The sequence below is a fragment of the Xiphophorus maculatus genome, chromosome 6 (genome assembly GCF_002775205.1).
Source record: "Xiphophorus maculatus strain JP 163 A chromosome 6, X_maculatus-5.0-male, whole genome shotgun sequence".
NCBI lineage: Eukaryota > Metazoa > Chordata > Actinopteri > Cyprinodontiformes > Poeciliidae > Xiphophorus > Xiphophorus maculatus.
The window spans coordinates 8,120,376-8,140,587 of NC_036448.1; the positions used below are offsets into that span (position 1 = coordinate 8,120,376).

Sequence of the window (20,212 nt, forward strand, 5' to 3'; positions counted from 1 at the left end):
ATGTTACTATGTGTGTAACTGTAGGGCAACAATCAGATTGAAGAAAAAAAAAAAACGACCCAACAATGAATAGTTTCAATGTGTTTTGGTGTCAGGGGAATAAAAAAAATCCTCTTTAAAATGGAATGCAAATGCCTCGGCATGAAACTTTAAACTATTTTGAACTTGGATTTAAACTAATTCAAAACTATTACTCAAACTTATTTTTTATATTGAAACTTGTTTACATGGGCAGTATTATGTGTTTTCCAGCCAAAATGCTATATATATATATATATATATATATATATATATATATAAAAGAAATTTGATTTAATAATTTCACATCTTGAAATTAGGCCCCTGAGTCTTTAAGAAAGTTTTTCTGAAACTCTGCCTTCAGGAAGCCATCACCACATAGCTCCTCTATTAACCCTTTAACAACGTTTTTACCAGCGCTGCACTGAGACGTAGCTTGTATGATGAGCTCAGCTGATGCGCAGTTTCACTGGGTGTTTGCTAATTGTTGCTGGCTAGTCTGAAGGAGCCGAGTGTGTGTATGGCTGCTCTGTAATGCAGACGTTCAAAGGCTTGGAAACTTCAGCTCTGAGGAGGAGCTTCGTCCTCGAAGGCGGCGCACAGCTGCATGGTTGCTACGGGAGACTAAAGGGTTTCTCACGAAAGAATCAAGGCAACACTCCAGGTATGTTTTTGATGAGGGAATTACATTATAATATGACGTAAACCTTAAAAAAGTTAATTTTACACAATACTGCCCCTTTAACATATTATTATTATGATCATTTTGTAGAAAAATTGATAAAAGTGATGTGGGGCACATGAGCAGTAGTTGAGGGTGGCAGTAGAGTGGAGGTGGGTCGGAACATGAGCATCCTGGTAATAAAATATGTCAATCTGTCAGCCGAGGCCAGTTTTCTAATACTTCTATGAATGTGCTGTCAACAGGAAGTAGGCACCCCCTTGTGTTGCGTCTCCTACTTGCTGCTGAGAAGACAGAAACTGGGTTATGTGCTCTCCGCAAGTCTGCACTGAATATTGTCCTAGACCTGAATATCAGATCATTTCCTCCTTTTTGACTGGTTAGCAAGTGATGGCATAAGTAGGATGTCTCCCACCGATGAGAGAAGTACCATTGGAAAATATCCAATGAAAAGACAAAAATATCTTTTCTACACGGACGATACAAACACAACTCATCTTTAGATTGAATCCATATATAAAACCAATTCATCAGAACCAAAACATCACTTTCACAAACACTCCCAATCAAAAATCTGAAATCTTTCATGAAAACTAATAAACACTCTGAAACTCGCTTTTCAACAACTGGCCTAGATTTGGGCATAGAAACGATGTAATATATTAATAGCATACTTGTCATGTTACTTCATTTAAAAGCCACATATAAGGAGAGCGTAACGAGGTTCTGAAGAAATTTGACGATCTTCAGACCGTGCAGGCTTTGAACGTCAAATCGAGTCTCATATCCAGTGCAATACTGTGCAGAACTACACAATGTCTGTTGCAAATATTCTCCGTGTGTCTTGTGGAGGTTGTTTTGTGCAACTGATCAAAACTTAGTCACGTAATTTATACAATATTTTAAGTAAAATAGAAAATAAAAAATCCTGAGCTCAGTTACTGCTGTCCAAAACTATTTATTATTTCCAAATATTTTTTTTTAATTATCTGTTATCTACAGTGGCGTCAAAAAAGTATTTTCTCCCTACTAGCCTTGTATTTAATTGTCATTTTCACAAAAACTTTATATCAAACCAAGATCATTTAACAATTAAAACATCAGTACGCAGAAACAAGGTTTGATTCTAAGTGTCTGCTTCCAAGTACAAGGGAACCAAAGAGGTTGACCCTCTCCAATTGTCCTGTTATAATTTGAAAAATGGTACAGACTAATAAGCTTTATTTCCACTACTGCCCCACCAGTCCACACTCACAGAAACTGAGCTACAAAATCCAAGACCCGGCGTTGGATCTGAGCATGTTTTATGCTCAGATCCCATTTAACGGATCCCAAAATTGGCATTAAACAGACCGTACACCAATGCTCCTGCTACACAAACACCATGCAAATAAAATAGCGCACACCGACCCGTGACGTACCGCTCTAGCGAAATTGAGGCATAACAGTATGTCTTTGTTACGACTGATTGATCAGTTAACCAGACGTGCTAAATAAATATGAAAATTTTACACGGTTAAAACATTAATTTCTTGTTGTGTTGCAATTGTTTACAATTTGGCAATAGAAGCTTAGGGAAGGGATTTAGCAAGAAGAGAATGATAGCATCATTGCGTGTCCATACGCACGCTTATATCTCCTTGTGGGTGTCATGTAGGCGGCTAAGCTGCTGCATTAAGTTAATCTGCTGCCACGATATTGTCAGAAGTTGCTTTATTTATTTTCTACGGATAAAATCCACTGATCCATGTGCAAAAATATTATATCATGGATAATATATATTATCCATGATAATATGTGGGCTCATTTTCACAGCACATTGCACATATTTTCTCACTAAAAGAGAGCTCTCAGAGGTCGTTAATGCGGGCCGAGTATCTTCTTAATCACCAGACATGATCCTCATGGAGCCATTGTCAAAGCCTCTGTGTTATATCTTTATCGCACAACTAAAAAAAACAAAACAAACCCTGTTACAGACTGTCAAATTCTACAACACAGTTCAGGCATTTACCTACTGTGGTTCATTCCTCGGCTCCATCAAAGCCACCCTCACTCACACCATGTTACATTAGTGTTGTGATTGAGCCGGCCGCTCCCAGAATAATAACGACTGCATCAAACACGGCATGAGTGGCGATCCAGCTGGCTGAAAGGAACTGACAACGATGCTGGCCGCCAGCCAAGGCCTTCTCTGAGACTCAGCATTATGAGGCGGAGCAGTGACATTTGGTTATGCTGCTGCAGAAAAAAAAAAAAAAAAAAAACGAAAACGGAGAACCCAGATAATCACTCGGTAATGCTACGTTAGCGCTGATCGGAGCTGACCTTGCCAAAAGAAATAAGTGGGCTAAACCTGAAAGAGAAAGCAAACCCGGCTACTGAGTGGCTGTGATTCAGAGAAATATTTACACTGCTGCTTTTATTGTTTCCATATGCAGATTAGGCAGCCAGGGAGTTGATGTAGTGGTAAAAATACAGCACTAAAACACCAATTGCTCAGCAGTTTTTATTAGATTTGCATTAAAATGAAAATTATATCTCTTTGCTGTATATATAACAATGAGTGCTGGAGTATAGTCATCAATGAGGTTATATAAGAAAAGCTTTTTTTTTACTGGGAAATGATTAGCGATACTCTGCTTAGCATTTCAGCACTGCAGCTATTTTAGTTAAAGAGATCTCATAAAGAGTGCAGTAACATGTTTAAAACCACAATTTAATTTGAAAGGACACAAAATCTCTTTTTTTTAATCTCACTGTCTGACTTTAAATTAGTCTTTTTTTCTACTTTGGGTCAGTAAGGGTCAGCAACATTTGTATTTGCAAAGTCATACAACTGTTTTTATCAAATTTGTATAATCTTTCTTCATTTTTTTAATGGGATTTTTGTGTCCACGTAATTTGGGAATGTCCAGATGACGTCATAGTTCGAGGTATTTTATATCCTTGTGTGACATGTAAATAAAAAAATAAATAAATAAATAAATAAACAAGCATTTTGGACATCAAGTTTGGCTGATCTCTGGGTTTAACATCTAGAGGTCTAAAGGTGTCATTTTCATCTGTACCTGCCAGGGTTCCCCGTCCCTCCCTGCATGTTTTGCTTTGCTTTTATGAAAGAGTCACAGAGAGAGCATCACACTTTCCTGAAGACAGCCATCCAAAAAAGAAATTACTGAACTGGGATCCAGAACCGCACAGCTTTCTGGGAAATGTAGAAAGAGGAAAGGCTTTAGCTGCTCAACCTCTCATCACCAGCAAAGCAAGGTGAGCGGCATCAACTAACTCACCCGCTCACGGGTTACCTAGCAACAACCTGTTGAGTAAATAGCGCAGCAGCAATTTCAGGTTTCGCCGCCGTGCCTCATAACTGCTTAAAACTAAAAATTTGGATGAAACAGGAAAGGTCACGCCACCAGTTTGGCAGTATTTCAGATATTGGAAACCAAAAACGAATCATTAATTATCGATCTGGACTGATATTCATATCGGTCCCTTCTGTCGTGGCTTGTTTCTCTGCCATATCGTCCAGCTCCAGGAGATCCATAGAAAGTTTGTGGGATTGAGTGGAAAAGCTGTTTGGCTATATCCTGATTCACTTCTGTCACGAGGAATGGGACAAATTTCCAGACAGCCGCAGAAAATACACACATTTTAAGCAGTTTCTGTCTGATTTAATGTGTATTTCTGGTGTGTGCAGGTATCTGGTTTCAACTGCATATTTTATGCAACAAAATATTTACCCAGTAGCGTAGCAACACAAGCCAGGATAGCCAGCAGAGCGGCAGTGCTGAGCCCCGGGGAGGGCAGCATGGACTGCTGAGGCAAACACACTGCCTCTCTCTCCCAGTCCGAATCTCCCTCCGTCTCCTTGTCCTTCTCCTCGGCGCGGGCTCCTCCCCTCAGGCAGGGGCAGACAGACACGGTGACCGTCCCCGTGCTGGTGAGGCCCGACGTCCCGTCCCTGAGGACGAGCGGGACGTACAACGTCAAGGTGGAGGATGGGGAGCGGGATAACGGCTGGAGCTGGGACAGCAGCACCAGGCTGGCTGTGGGGCCTGCCGGGGAAATCAGACAGAAAGGAAGACACATGTTATTAATCAGTGGTTAACTGCCTCTTATGATTCTCCATTTTCTGTGCTAAGTCATGGGAGGAGGTCGCGTTTTGAAAATGGAGCCCCAAAATCCCAGCTTTCAAGTTCACAAATCTGTGACTTGTGTCAGTAGCAGGAAAAAAGCCTTTGAAATTTTCAAACTTTTCTTTAGTTTTTTTTGTTTTACATTTTACACAACTTGAACACTATAAGTGACAGACCACATTGCTTGTAACAAGAATGTGTTACATGTATAGCATTGTATAATGCTATACAAGTTAATGATATGGCACTGCAGTATCAAAAGCCCACTTGAAGAGTCATGACAGTTTAAGAGATGTGAACATGTCAAAATGCCAAGCTGCATCAATATATCTTAGTTGCCTTTCAATAGAGATGCTCCTACTCTGGTAAAAGACTAAATGTCATGCAGAATGAAACAATCCAAAGCATTAAATTCACAAATATACTGTTTGATTTCAGCAGGTTCAGCCCAACTCTTATGCCAGTTCTGTGGACACCAACACAGGCCAATTACTAGATTAGCGAGCCATTAAAGGAACCATTATTCTTGACTTCTGATCCCTACCGAAGCAACAATCATCATCCATCGAGGCGGACTGCAACACTCATAAACCATGTCTTGTAAACCCGCCCGTTGCAGCTCTGGGTGTTTAGCCTTTGTCCTGCTGGAAGGGAAACCTCCACACTATTCTCAAGTCCGACACTCCAGCCATCTTTCAATCAACTCTGAATTGTTTCATTTTCTCTTGTTCACCATAAAAATCTTGGCTGCTTTGCTGATTAACGTCTTCCTTGCCCACCCTGTTAGTTTTGGTTAGCGGTCACATCTTGGTTAATTTGAAGTTGTACTCAGTTGGATTCTATCTATTAATTAGCTGCACTGGATCTCATTTTGGAGTACCCAAGAAAAGGGGGCTACTATTTAGAAATAGTAACCATGCTTCCAAATACCATTTTTTTCTATCGATTTATCTTCCACTTCACAATGGTGCACTACTTTTTGTTCAATAACATTAAATTCCAGTGAAATACACTTACATTTGTGGCTGTGGGCACAAAACATAAAAGAATGCCAAGGGATATGAAAACCTTTGTAAGAGGCTGAAGTTTCTGAGAGTACAAACGCGACAAAATCTGACATGTTAAAGTGTATCTTGTATGCAATATCTTGCATACAAGATATTGAGAATCTCGTATGCAATGTATTTGCGATTGAAATGTCTCTTCTAACCTCCAACAAATAGATTTGTCTATGTGCATGGAAAATGTTTTTTTTTTTAGATATTTCTATATCAAATAACATAGACTAAAAAAAAAAAAAAAAAAAAAACAGATTGCCGAGAGATAAAAGAGGGCATGGATATTCTTTATCAACATGAATGTCACTGCAAAGTTGCACCAACATGACAAGGGTGATTATCCTGAATCTTCTCTGTTGATTGAAATCACAGATCAGATCTTTCTCTTTGGTAACAAAGCAAATAATGAGGCACATTTTTGTGACAAGCTGTCCATATGGGAACAGAGCATGATCTTATTGTTCCTCTGTTCTGCTGCTGGATGACACATCAAAGAGAACTTTGAAACCACACGTCAGTGGATTTATCCTCCTGATCCGGGATCCATCACTGTGTTCTAATCAAGGGACAAAAAGCTGTTCAAAAAAGTTCCAGGCTTTGTATCGCAGGGACCCGGGTGTCCCTACGTGCCACTGACGCTTAAATGAAACACGAGTTTAAGCCTTCGAATTTCAGAGATAAAATTGTTGCTATGCTATATTATCTGGAAGCATGTAAAAATGGAAACGATGACTTTAGACTTGTTCCTTTGTGTGGCTAAAATAGACACTTTCATCCAGAGTTGTGAGGGTGCCGTTGGACGCATGAGACAACACGCAGAATAGACAGCCATGCATACAGAACTAACGGCAATGTGGAGAGACCAATTCACCTAAAATCCATGTCTTTGAACGGTAGATGGAAGCCGGAGTACCTGGAGAGAATCTATGTATGCAACCTGGCTGGGATTCAAACAGAACCATCTCGCTGCAAGGCAACGCTGCCAACATCTCCTCCGCTGTGCAGCCAAGAAATGTACACTTTGTGGATGGAACAACGTGTTTCTACACAACAACTCTTGGATTTTCCTATTTGATTATAAAAGTGAATATAAATATGGCTGGATGCTTTTATTCAGCTGAAAAATAACACAAACTTGTGATCATATCCTCATTGTGTTAGTTCAATAGAAAATGAGTGGAGAGAGAGCAACGTTGCCTCCCGTGTGTTGAACACTTAAGGATATTTTCCAAGCATCATCTTGGGGTGCAGTTTAAACTCCAGTGTTGGGTTTTTACAGAGTGAAACAAAACCACAAAACAAAAGGAAGGTGAAATGTTTTCTATAGTCCAGAGTTAAAAGGAATGTTAAGATCACTAAATTGGCGAAGCCAAGCAGCAGCTAGGCAAATGCTTAGCGTAACACAGAAGAGCAAGAGACTAAGAAAGGCTAATAGAAAAAGGACTAATTTCTAATGTCTATTGAGATGAACTCAATGAAATTAACCTGTTTGGTCTTTTCACAAGCATTTTACAAAAACAGTAAGTAAATGTGACAGTGCTGGGGAGATAAATACAAGGGAGAAATAGGACAGCAAACCAGTGGATTAAACTAAGAAGAAAGATGGATAATAAGGCAGAACAAAGTGACTGTTAGAGTTGGTTGACAGATTGATGAAGATTCAGTGGCAGAAAATGAGGAAAGAGAGTTTGAGCGAAACAGACAGATAAAATTATAAGGAAGGAGGATATCTGAATAAACAGCGATAGGAAAGAAAATGTCGGGGAAAAAAGAAAAACATTTGGGACTTAGGGTCTTACAAAGTGCAGAAAAGCTGTCTGTCTGCCAGAAAGACGGAGGGGGAGGAGAGGAAAGAAATAAAGAGAGAGCACCTGGGAGGTAAAGATTAAATACCTACCACCACTGTCTCTGACGCTGAAGTTGAGGGCAACGCCGGATTCTGGAGGGATGCTGAAATACACGGTGCTGTCGTTCCCTCCCTCATCTCTATCAATCGCCCGCAACACCTGCACCACCTGAAACAAAGCGATAGAGCACGGACGAGATTGAGCAAGGGGCAGGTATGAACAAGTGCGTGTGCATGTGTCTGTGTGAGAAGAAGAAATACATGGAGGGGGAAGAAGAAAAAGAAGAAGAAGAAAAAAAAACAAAAAGCAATGAAAAAACACTTCACAGAGAGTGCTTTTAGCGATGAACCATTAGCTGATGTCGGCAGGAATCATAACAAGCCAATTAGTATGAAGACACAAGCGAGCAGTGTCTGATACACCAAATAAATAACAGCATCTGATGTGAATCAGCTTTCACAAATACAGTGAAGTGTGGCTTTCAATTTAGTAAGAGCATCTTCACTGGAAATGGTAACCAAATTCATCTAAAAGATATCTCCCGCAGCCCACGCGTGACGGGTAATTTCGTTTTAATGAAAAACTCTGCTTGTCGTTATGCAATATGTTTTTCTTTTTTTTTTGGGATGCTTTCAAGAGCAAGGCGGGAAAAGCAGGAATGAATGGAGCCGGATGCTCTCTGAGTCAGTCAGCGACTCCAGGCCTTCAGAGGACTCGCTGTGTCGAGTCCCACTACGTTATCGGCTTCTGGTGTGAATATTCAGAGGCGTTTTGTCTAATGACTTGTCAAGCCGAGACGTGAACACGCAACTTTAACGGAGTGAAAGACATCATAATCTTCTTGAGTCGTCTCCCACTCGCTCAAATAACAATATACGCAGACACAAAACAACGAGGATCGCACATAAATCAACGCCGTTGCCACGGAATCACAGATTTAGTGGCGAAACGACAAAGATTCAAGCAGAGCAATAAAAACAGCAGCCAAAACAACAGATGGGCCAAGACACCAAATTATAGCGTCGGAGCCAGCGTGGAATACAGAGGATGGAGGAGAGAGCATAAAAACAGTGAGAGCGAAAGGCTGGCTTCCGCGGCGAGACTGAGGAGGGAAGACAAGATTTTTATAATTGAGATGGGATCAAATATGGGAAATCGTGATGCGGAAAAATAGACAGGAAGACAAATAAAGCATGAAGGGTAGTGGGATGGAGGGAGACAGTCTGGGAGAAGGCTAGAGTTTAATTACACCGGGAATAGCTGCTGCATTTGGATAACAGGCCAAGGAGCACTCACCTTCCTCTACATTAAACTTTGTTTCACCAAACTTTGTGCGCTTTTAGAATTATTTCCAGTCGAAACCAGAAATTTATATACGCTAAGCAAACTCCCTTAAATGGTCTGACATAAAGATCATTCAAACAGCTTCTGCTTTAGAGCAGTTAGAATTTCCAAAAAAGTTCATTTTATGCTAAACGCAAGGATAGTGAAGAGCGGTTTTGGGAAATTGATATACAATATAAATGTCATTATTTGGAAGAAATAACTTTTAAGATGTAATTTTAACATTTTGGGCATCCTTCCACATGCTTCTCACTGTTCACTAGTTTTCTGGAGTGTTGGCCAACTCCTCTTGACAGAACGGATGTAATGGAGTCTGGTCTGTTGGCACTTTCCTGACAAACACCTCTTCATCTCTGCCCACAAATTTAAAACGAGATTAAAATCAATGATTATTGCCACTCCAAAACATTGACCGTCTTGTCCTTAAGCCGCTGTGTAACCATTTTGGCATTATGATTGGGGTCATTGTCCAATGGGAACACACATTTTGCTCAAGGTGAAAATGCCTTGGGCACAAATTAACTTCCTGGCTCTAATGTTTTGAGGTGTGGCCTCATTAATCCCATGTGATGTTGTGTCCTTCCCTGTAAAGTGCTTCAATTTGTTTTAGATTTGCAAGATTCCAACTTCATTCCTCCAAATGTAATGATGCTTGACAATACAGGATATTTGCATGGCCAAAGACTTCAATTTTAGTTCCATCAGATTAAAATGAAGGTCTTTGTCCCTGTATGGATATGCTAAATGTAATATGGCTTCTACATCTCTGAATGTCCTTTCAGCCCGGATGAGAACAGGACTTGTTTCAGTGTAGATTCTGTACCGCCCCAAGTTTTGTTACCATTAACAATTTGCAAATTGTATTTTCAAGCATGGATGCAAGCTTAATGCTACCATGTTTTACTTTTAGCCTGCAAGACAATGAGACAAGTCAGGTTTGGTCATCCTATTTGATCAACTAAAATTACCTTTTGATCACGTTCATATACAAAGACCTAATTTGGACATCTTCGTATCCTATTTTTTACTTTTCAACAAGAATTTTATGTTATTTAGACAGAAAGCATTGTCGTTGCTTTCACTTAAGAATTTCCTTTTGCTATTCTTGTGTCCTGTCTTGGCATTACAGGCATTCCGTAGAGACAAGATGGTTGCCTACATGTGTCGGGGCAGATTTACTAGACAAAAGATATCCAAAGAGGGCGTTCAATTCAGAATTTCCACTTGCTTTCTGCCCTGGTGACCTCCAAAATAAAAAGTGGTCTGAGAAAACGTGAGCCCAACGCACAAAGCAGGCGACGAGATTTTCAGGGTCAGCAGCCAGTACTGTCTCGCTAAGTGTGAGCATCAACATAAAGGGGAAAACACATTTAGATTGCCTTGGAAAGCCTAAATTTGCTGCGTCAACAAAATAATGTGCATGTAATCCAGTTTTCAAACTGACTAATACAGTGTGGGAGAAGGTTGGAGTTTAATTACTCTGGGAATAGCTGCTGTATTTAGATACCCAGCCAAGCAGAATTCATTTTCCTCTACATTCAGGGCCGTATCACCAAACCCTATATGCTTCTATACTTGGCTACACACAAGCATAGTGCACTTCCATATTTGATACAAAGCTGTTTTGACATACTTCATGTTCTCTTTTAGGAGAAATTAATAACATTCTAAACAACATCACAGCGCTTTTATCTAATTCCCTTTTTAATGACTTAATAATGTGTTCACAGATTGCCTGTTTCTGCTGCGCCTTCCTAACTTGCTCTAAAATACAAATGCAGCGTAGTCTTTAGAAAATATTCCTGATATATTCATGGTATAATTCAACAAAGTCTTTGAGGGATTTCTGCATTTTGTTTATGTGGCGTCATGCCAGGACTTGCACACCATGGGGTAAATAAATAGTAGTGTTTCTTTTTTGTTGTTTGTTTTTGTTATATTTTGTTTCAGTTTTGGTGTTTAAAAGGCGCTGTCTTCACTTACTAAAAAAAAAAAGCCCTAGAGGGAGCAGACATTTCCAAGCTCATGCTATATCTTGGAAATCTGAAATAGGAAGATGATATAAAAATGTAATTACAGTTACTGAAGACTAAAAAAAGTGATTTGCTTTAAAAATAACCCTGATGAGTTTTCAAAAGGGGAACACTCAAAACAGCTGTTGCCCTCAGCAGGTTTATAATCAAGTTGAAGTTGTTATTGCTGCATGATAGACTTTAATGACTTAATAGTCACACTCACGTGTTGTCCATTGTGTTGAAACAGCAGGCAGTTAAACAGACTTTTCACGCTTGGGGAAAATAACTCGGCTCAAAATTCCCGTGGCAGTTTAACAGGTAAGCAAGTTCGCAACCAATTGAGCAGAACCTGCTAAAACCCACTGATCCTTAAAGATTATTTACAATGGGACTGGACAATGATTTGTGACCCTTCCGATTTGTCATTACAAGCCTGTTAATAAATCAGCCTCCAAATTGCAAGACGTCAAACTATACACAGATTTTAACACTTTAATAATTTCACAATAACAATATTACTTGAGGATGTTCAATGAGTTGTTCCGTGCTCACAACACGTTGTTTACATTTCCCAGTCTGTGCTATAAAGGTCCGACCGACCGTGTGAGTTAACAAATCCACAGGAGAAATTAAATTTAAATTTGAATAAGATGATTTCAGAGCCACCGATTCAACTTTGACCATCATATTGACATGAATGGTTAAAGGTGACAAACACAATCATTTTAGATGCAGCGGCAAAAGTAAAATTTCAATAACGCTTCGTCTGTATTGAAACCCCATGTTGGCTGGTTACTGGTATCAAGATATACCAAGGTTTTAAAAATGTATATTTTCAAAACAATTTAAACATGTCTTGCTATTTCTGCAGTTTCTTCAGAAATTTCTCGGACTGTTTGCGTAAAGTAAAACAACAATGCTGTTTCTGCCAACTTTTGGTCAGCTACTTTAAAGAATTTCTTCTTGTTTGTAATTATAAGAACATTTATGACTCATAAAACGGAAGAAAAACTCTTGATTTTTTGTTTTAAATTAAAGTGATTCCATCATGTTGTGCCCTTTAAAAACACTTAAAGAAATACTGTGATATTATGAAATGAGTATTAATACTTTAGGATATCATATTGTAGGAACGTTGAGATTTTGGTGATCAAAATAATCAAATTTTAGCAGAAAACTTATATTTTTATGAATCAAACTGTCAAACCATCTTCCCTGCACCACATTTCCAGACAGCAAATCTGTTTTTTTCCCTCTACATGTTTATAGCAACGACTTTCCATTGAATGCAGTGTCCATCTGCTGCTGCCCCGAAAGTCAATCATGTGCTTGTAGAGCCATGTATGTAGCCATTAACACCTACAGCGGCAGCAGTCCTGCCATTATGAAAGCATAAATTCTTCTGACATCTTGGTGACAAATTGCAATCTTTAGCAAAGCCGGCAACCTTTAAAAGTTGTTGAGCAGAGAAAAAGTATAGAACAGGTTTATAAAGTTGTTCCCAAGGTGGGAACACACAGTACAACCTGTGACATTTCGAAATATGCTTGTTATGTCGTTGAAAATGGGTTTCCAACAGCAACACTGCGACTGCTTTATCTTACTCGAAAAGCAGTTTGTTAAAAGGTGAAAGTAAAGTTTCCCACCTTAGATGAGGCACATGAACGGGTTGCCCCCTTAGTCATAATGTTTTGTTTAGTCATTGCAACCTGCAGCTATGTCCCTTTTGGTGCTGTGACCGTATTTGTGGTAATAGGAGGGGGTCACACTGAACTAAAAGTTTCACTTTATGCTGATGATGTGATACTTTTTATTTAAAGTCCTATTTCTTTGCTGCCTTTGTCATTACCTATCCAGTCCCATTTTTTTTCCAAGTGAACTTTTTCTTCTAAAGGAACAGACACTTGGATTCAAAACAGTCAAAGTGCAGCTCACCTATCTGGGAATCATAATAACACAAAGGACAAGTGCGTGTCATGGCAGACCCTTTTAAATGGTTCAGGTTGGATACCTAAATATCTACATTTACTGCAATTCAAGCAGTTATTTGTTTTATTACTATAATGAACATATTGTAATATGTTCTGTAGCCCTAAAGCTGAAGTTATAATGTTGCCCCTTAAACGCAACTTTGATTGGGTGCAACATCCCAGACAAATAATCATTCATTTACATTTATTCTTTATACCTAAATTCTTCTTTGGCTTAACAGATGCTTTAATCTCATTTTACCTTTCCAACAGGAACTGTCTCTGAGTATTTTAGGAATCCAAAAGAAATGAAATACTAAAAAAATAATATCCTAGTAATATAACTAATAATATAACTAGTAGTTGCAATCCAAAGAGAATAGAAATCTTCATTCAGGGCTGGTGAAGGAGCTGGATCCGGTCCAAAAATAAAATCATGAACCCAGGAAGAACCCATGTCCTTCCTGGGTTCTTGTCTTCCTCTGCATATCGATAAACCAGTTATTCCAGTGATCTAACATTTCCTCTAGGAGTGGACTGTGGTCGAAAAACATTTAAATTTCTGCATTTTCTCACTTCACACTCCCTTGACATCCAACCGGTTATTTCCTCCTTCTTTCTCAGATCACATTTACCAGGTTTAGTACGGAGCAGGTGGTGTCCGCTATAAAAATCTTGTTTTACAAAGCGAGCCAGCCTTCTACAAGCATCTGTTAACATAGTATTCCCTTCTCAAATCTGACTCTTTTGGAGAAAACTGATGTCCAGACATTCCCTTCTGTCATTTCCCTTGACGTTTTTAGACACCCAAGCAAGTCACTAAACTAGTTGAGGAGTTTTCACCTAAACCTATCAGGCAAAAGTTTAGACTAAGTTAATTCTAGTAACTTGTGTAGAGAAACTCAAGCAGTCCTTTTAACCATTCGATCTGCAAGGAATGTCTGAAATTTGCCTGTTTTTTTTACCTGCTGACAAAGAACAGCACTAAAAAACTGACCCTTAATTCTGGAGCTGCGTTTCCTTTACAGATGTGAGCAATACTTTTGTTGATATTCCCCTCATGTCGAAAAAAAACACAATTTCGCAACTGCTATGTTCCCATTACATAAGAAAAAAATTTTAATTAAAAAAAATTAAATAATGTGAAAAAGTTTGTTCCCGCGATAGGTCATTCAAAAACCATGCCACACAACCACTTCCTGTTGACTTTGTCTTCATTAGTAACATCAGGTTGTTGATCACATGTCTGCTGCGGAGCGAAAACAAAAGTGTTTCCATTGCAGTTTTGCCAAACACACTAATTTCGATACAGTCGAAAAACTACCTCATTCTAGGGCTAAATCTTTTCATCAAAAAAGTTCAGTTTTTTTTTTTTAATCGCCATATTTCCATTAAGCAAATTTACTTCCGTATTTCCATTTTGCGTAATTATATGGCTAGTGGAAAAGCAGTCACTGGTACAGTGTGAGTAAGATGGACATTTTACTTGTGTAAAGCATCCAGTCCGTTGCCATATTACTGAGGTCATCATATTTTGCTTTGGCCTTGAAAACATTAATTATTCCGAGGTTTCCTGCTACGCTCAGCTTAGACACACTGGCTCTATCCAGATGAAAGACCGTAACTTACTAAAATCTAAATTTTGAAATGCATCAAGTAGGCTACCAGTTTTTTCTGTTGATTGCTGTTCCTGACTAAATGGGGTGTTGCTTAGGTTTTAAAAAGAAAAGTTGCTGATAAAAGATATTTGAAGTTAAGACACAAGAGCCTCGCAGGGGATGCGAAATCCTCTTCAAGGATTTACTGATCACTGCTTATCTGCCAGCATCTCTTCTTAATTTTAGTAGTCGTTCTCTACTACGTCCTGAAGCAGAATAAGATCATCACAGAATGAGGCTGCCACGGATACACTCAACTATCGGGATAGCCTTAATTAAAAGAAGCACAGTGCCCAGTTTCCGCCGTCCAGACATGTATTGGGGAGTTGATCAAAAAACGTTCTCAGCTTTGTCAGATCAGAGAAAATTTGCTTCCTTTGGAGTTATTCGGCAGAATTTGGGAAAAACTTGCGGGAAGCTGTCTAATGCAGTTCAGAGAGGAATGCTTCTGAGGAGCCACTCGACCCAAAAGACTTGATTGGTGGCTCTTTTTTTCTCCTTTTGATGGTTGCACTGTGCTTTCATCCACATAAAAAAGACTGTTGATCGAATTCTCACTCGCCATTTAGTTAGTCTGACCCCAACCATTTCCACTTCATTTTAAGTTGGTTTCTGTGCTGCTATACTTGACATTTTTTGCTTTCTCGGTGCAATCACACCTTAGTGATCTTCATGCAGTTCTTCAAACCTGAACCTGCTTTTAAACATCCTGAACTGTCAATGACAAGCTTATAAGAGATGTTGGTCCTCTACATTACACAAAATATCATATATTTATCAGAATATAGAAAGGATCTGCAATCGGGAGTCACTATGATTGATTTCAATACAAAAAAACCCAAAAACATTGAAAAGCACAAGCATACCTACAATATGGTAAGTGAGTAAATACAACTCATAAAATATTAATCTACAACCTGTTTTCATTATTTATGGAATAAAAGGATATAATTAAAGCTGACCACACCTTATATGTTTCTATAGGACTTAACTGATTTAATGGCGTGTTAAACAACAAAAATAAAATCATGAATTTAAATTCTCTTTTGCATAAAAGTAACTTTGCATTGTAGCTCCTGCCTGTTGTTTCAACAAACTCAAAGTCCTCATATACAATAACTTTACCAGGTGAGGCACAAATGTAGATTGTTGGCCAAATTGCAGCAATTAGTCAACAAAACAAAATACAACCATGTTAAGCATGGCGGTGGATGAGTGATGATTTGGGCATGTTTGTAGCCAAATGATGACTTATACATTGTATGTTCAAGGTTTCCCCCAGAAAACTTGCTAAGCCCGGTGGTTGGGTGCTAAGGCAGTCACTCATCCAGCGGCCCGTCATGTTTTAGAGTTAAAAAATGTTTAAAGCTGACCACAGGAAATTTGAAAGTATCACTTGATAATTATGTGTTATCAAAACATTTAAACATTAAAACTATAAAATCTTAAAAAATGCAAACATTAAAAAAAACTTAAGTAAATAAGCAATGCTTAGCCTGGTGGGGGCACAAGTAAAGCCTGGTGGCCCACCAGGCTTATAATACACTGCGGGAAATCCTATATGTTTCAGGATGATTGGTAATAATAATAACAATAAAAAATAACAAAAACAGGATATAGTGTTTTCTTTTAGGTTTTATTTAGGAAAGTGGGTAATGACAGAAAGTGTAGACATGCGGCAAAGATCACCAGGCTGGGAATCAAACCTGCGACGGCCACGTCGAGAACTAAGGCCTCCATATGTAGGTTGTGCTTAACCCCTGCGCCACCACAGCACCCAAATATTTGGACAATATTCTCAGTTTCTAGACTTTCCCACCAACAATTTAAATCCAGCTTTTAAAGTTCATTTAAACCCATACCGACCTGGCCAGCGTTGGATGAGTCGCACAAGGCCGTGGAGTATTGCCTATCGAGCTCGGGAGCGTTGTCATTGAGATCTAACGTCTCTATTCCGACCACAACTCTGGACACCTGGCTGGGATTGTCTGGGAAAGGCAAAGAGCAGAAATAGACATTTTAATGTTGCCAACCAAAACATCAACCCATTGACCTGCATTTGGAAAAATTATATGAACACAAACAAATGGGGGGAAAAAAACAACACACACACACACAATTGAGTGCAGGTTTGCGCTTCATTAAGTCCGTGCAATTGTCCTCGTAGGAACGATCAAACATTTTAGTCTTTGTCCAAAAAGCCTCAACAATTCTCAGATCCCATTAGCCAGCAGTCATTTGGCTAACGGAGCCGTGGTACATTTGGTCTCATTTGGCTCATATTGGGGCTCCCAGGATCCCATCTGGATGCTTTTATGGCGGTCCGATCTCTTCGCATCAAAGCGTTCAATTCGCAGCCAACGCTCCTCAAAGTGTCGCGTTCCTTCCTTTAAGAACGAGAGATGTCAGGCAGAGAGGAATGTCGAGAGCAGTCGGTGTACGTCACACAAGGGTGCAGTTTAAATGGATTGGCTTTGGCTTTTCCACTCCACAATCACTTGGCTATCCTCGCGCTCGGCCATGAAGTTCCAATGGCAGAGTGTCAAACGTGTAAAGTCCCCTCGCTATTCGCCCGTTTTACATTTTAGCCTGCTGTATAAAAAACTCCAAACATCACTGGAACTTGTTTATCTGGGCGGCCAACCCGACGCCACGCTTTCTATAAATGTGAGATGAACACATTTCGAACGCGGAGGAGCAGCGATGCGTCAACGGGACGGCGGCGACCGCTCCCTGCCACGACCGAGGAAGCTGAAAATGAGCTGTAGCCGCAATGCCACTGGGTGAACAGGCCTGCCTGAGGCCATGGCAGAGCTCCCACTGTGTGTATGTCAACACAACCACCAACAGTCTGTTTATTAGATAGAGCTCATTATTCAAGACAGGAGCTCGCTCTGCAGCCGCCTCAGCTGTACCGGCGCTCTCCTGCCACAAGCAGCCCTGAGTAGATTTTAAGCAAAGATTAGCTTCGTCCGGGACAGGACTTGGCAGGAAAGCAACTTTCCTTCATTGCACGCAGTGGGCGACATTATTTAACAATGCTCTCTCGCTTGTACAGAAATAAAAATTAAAAATGGATCACGTTGTTTGGGGCTTTAATGAATTGCAGCCAGCCAAAAAAAAAAGAATGCTACTGGAACTGAGCCAGGCTTTACCAACAAGCTGGTGTTGATTCTAAGAATACCAAGAGAAATAAAGCAGATTATAGACTCTTGTTTTTGTCAATGTCTGTTCAATAACGTGCAATCGGAGTCTGGAGCCTGACAGCAAGGATGATTGCCAGCGCTATAGAACTACTGAATGACTAATAAGATGATTCATCTAGCTGTTTTTGTGATCCCCCACACTGTTGGCAGATGAGAAAAAGTTTGGATTTGATAAGGCATAAAAGCGATGTTTGGTTTAGAAGAGGAGCTGTCTTTAACGTCAAAATGAGGTGCTATTATCTCACTTCAGTGCTCCCATTTTCTCGGCTGAGGCTTTTTTCTTTTCTTTTTGCTAGTTATATTTCACAGAGATAATCTAAAAAGCTAACAAGGTGAGGTGAGCTAAAACAGAAACGGTGTTTTATTTGAATTAGCAGCCACAGCTGGCTTTTCACTGCTAGCTAATGATGATGGTGATGCAGTGCTGCTGTCAGACTTTCGCTGTGGTTCATTCCAGTAAAATTACCTGTGGTGAATGAGAAACGACGTCTATACAACTTGGTCTATTTTTCCACTTATTGGGTTGGAGAAATAGCTTCCTTTTTATTCAACTACACAGCCTTTATGCGTTTTCCTCCTTTTCTACATTGTGATAAACACAAACCTAGTGATTTAATTGTCAAAGTTCATGTTAGAAAACATGAGAGAACAAACCTACCAAAATTATGCCAACAGGCCAGGAAAGAACAGCATTAATTAGAGAGTGACTCTGGAGGAGCTGCAGAGATTCACAGCTCCGGTGGCAGAATGCGTTGACTAGATAGAATTAGTTGTACGTTCAAATATATTCCTAGATATATTCTTAGGGTAATTAGATTATCTTCATAAAGCCAGTCTGCATATGTTCTAGTATAGTTATATTAAAGAAGAAAAAGAATCTAATTTTGAGTTTTAGAGCAAAGCCAAATGTACAAATTGCGAAAGAAGACAAAGGTCACCATTTTCTTAAAGGAACACTTGAATTTTTGGGAGGGATGGACAGAGGAATTAAGAAATAACATGTAGTTTTCAGCTTCAAGCAACAGCATGTACGTTTTACAAAAATATGTTTTTCCACATACTGGTAAAACTGTTACCATCTTGTAACAGTTTTTCAACTGGTAAACTGTTACCATCTTGTAACAGTTTTAACATGAGACAGATAAACTGTGAGTCACTGTAAAAAAAAAGTCTCTAATTTACAGTAAATTATGGGCAGCTGCGGTTGCCAGAATTTTACCGTATAGTTGGTCAAAAACAACCATTCAGAGCCAGGAGGAAAGTCTTAGTGCTGTTAATCAACCTTGTGTACATGCTTGCTCAATGTGCTAATGGCGGATGGAAAATAATTTATCCGCCGTCATAGGTGGCCATGCTAACTAGCGTTAGCATTTAGCAGTGCTAAGACCCTCCTCCTGGATCTGATGGCGCTGTGTTTTGGTTCAGATGACAGTAGAACCACAGGGGGAAGGCAGAAAATCTCAATTTCTTCACAAATTATCTGTTTCATATTATTCTGTCATGACATGGTGACGGTTTTGACAAATATATAGAAAACATATTTAAGCTACATGCTACTGACAAAACAAAAGGACTAAAAAAAATAATAATACTTTGTATCAACTAGCTCATTTTCTTTTACCTTTTTAATTAAAAATATTTCCCCCGGTCTCCAACAGGAGACAAGATCCACTATAGATCCAGACCAGTCACATCAAACATATAGCCAGAGCTGTATGATCAAAGCATATCCATGTGTTAGAACGGCCCAGTCAAAGTCCAAGCCTGAATCCAACTGAGACTCTGTAACATGTTCACGGCTCTCTCTACCCAATGTTACTGAATTGAGCTGTTGGGTAAAGAGAGGAATGAGCAAATATGCCAGTTCCGAAGGTGAGGTGAACACAAAGGTAAGCCACACTTTTTAGATTTCATTTGTGCAAAATGTTGAAACAAATGTAGAATTTTCCTTCCACTTCTTTGATATGGACAACTCAGTGTTGGTCCACCACGGTAAATCCCAGTGACGTAACATTAAAGTCTGTTATTAGAACATAAAGGAATGTGAAAAGTCTGAAGGGTGTGAATACTTTTGTTATGCACAGAAGTTCCTTTTGTTTTTTATTAAATTTTGCGTTCTTTATGCTTTTGCACGCAGAATTCGAAACAGCATGCAAGACTTTGCAGCATATTAATGCACTGTTTGGCTTGCAGGAGATTTGTGTGTTGGCACGAGGCGGTACAACACAAATTACTCGAAAGGCTCTACGCTGGCACTTATTGCTTTCTTAAA

General features: G+C 39.4%; 1 protein-coding gene across 2 annotated transcripts in view; it reads right to left on the reverse strand.

The window, feature by feature from the left end:
• LOC102236017 overlaps positions 1-20,212 on the reverse strand; it is a 231,392-nt gene that overhangs the window by 9,643 nt on the left and 201,537 nt on the right. For both annotated transcript variants that reach the window (XM_023335753.1, XM_023335752.1), the window contains 3 exons: positions 16,601-16,722; positions 7,798-7,915; positions 4,447-4,761 (listed from right to left, as the gene is read on the reverse strand). In XM_023335753.1, coding sequence (XP_023191521.1) covers positions 4,447-4,761; positions 7,798-7,915; positions 16,601-16,722 — 555 coding nt within the window. The remainder of the gene's footprint in view (positions 1-4,446; positions 4,762-7,797; positions 7,916-16,600; positions 16,723-20,212) is intronic.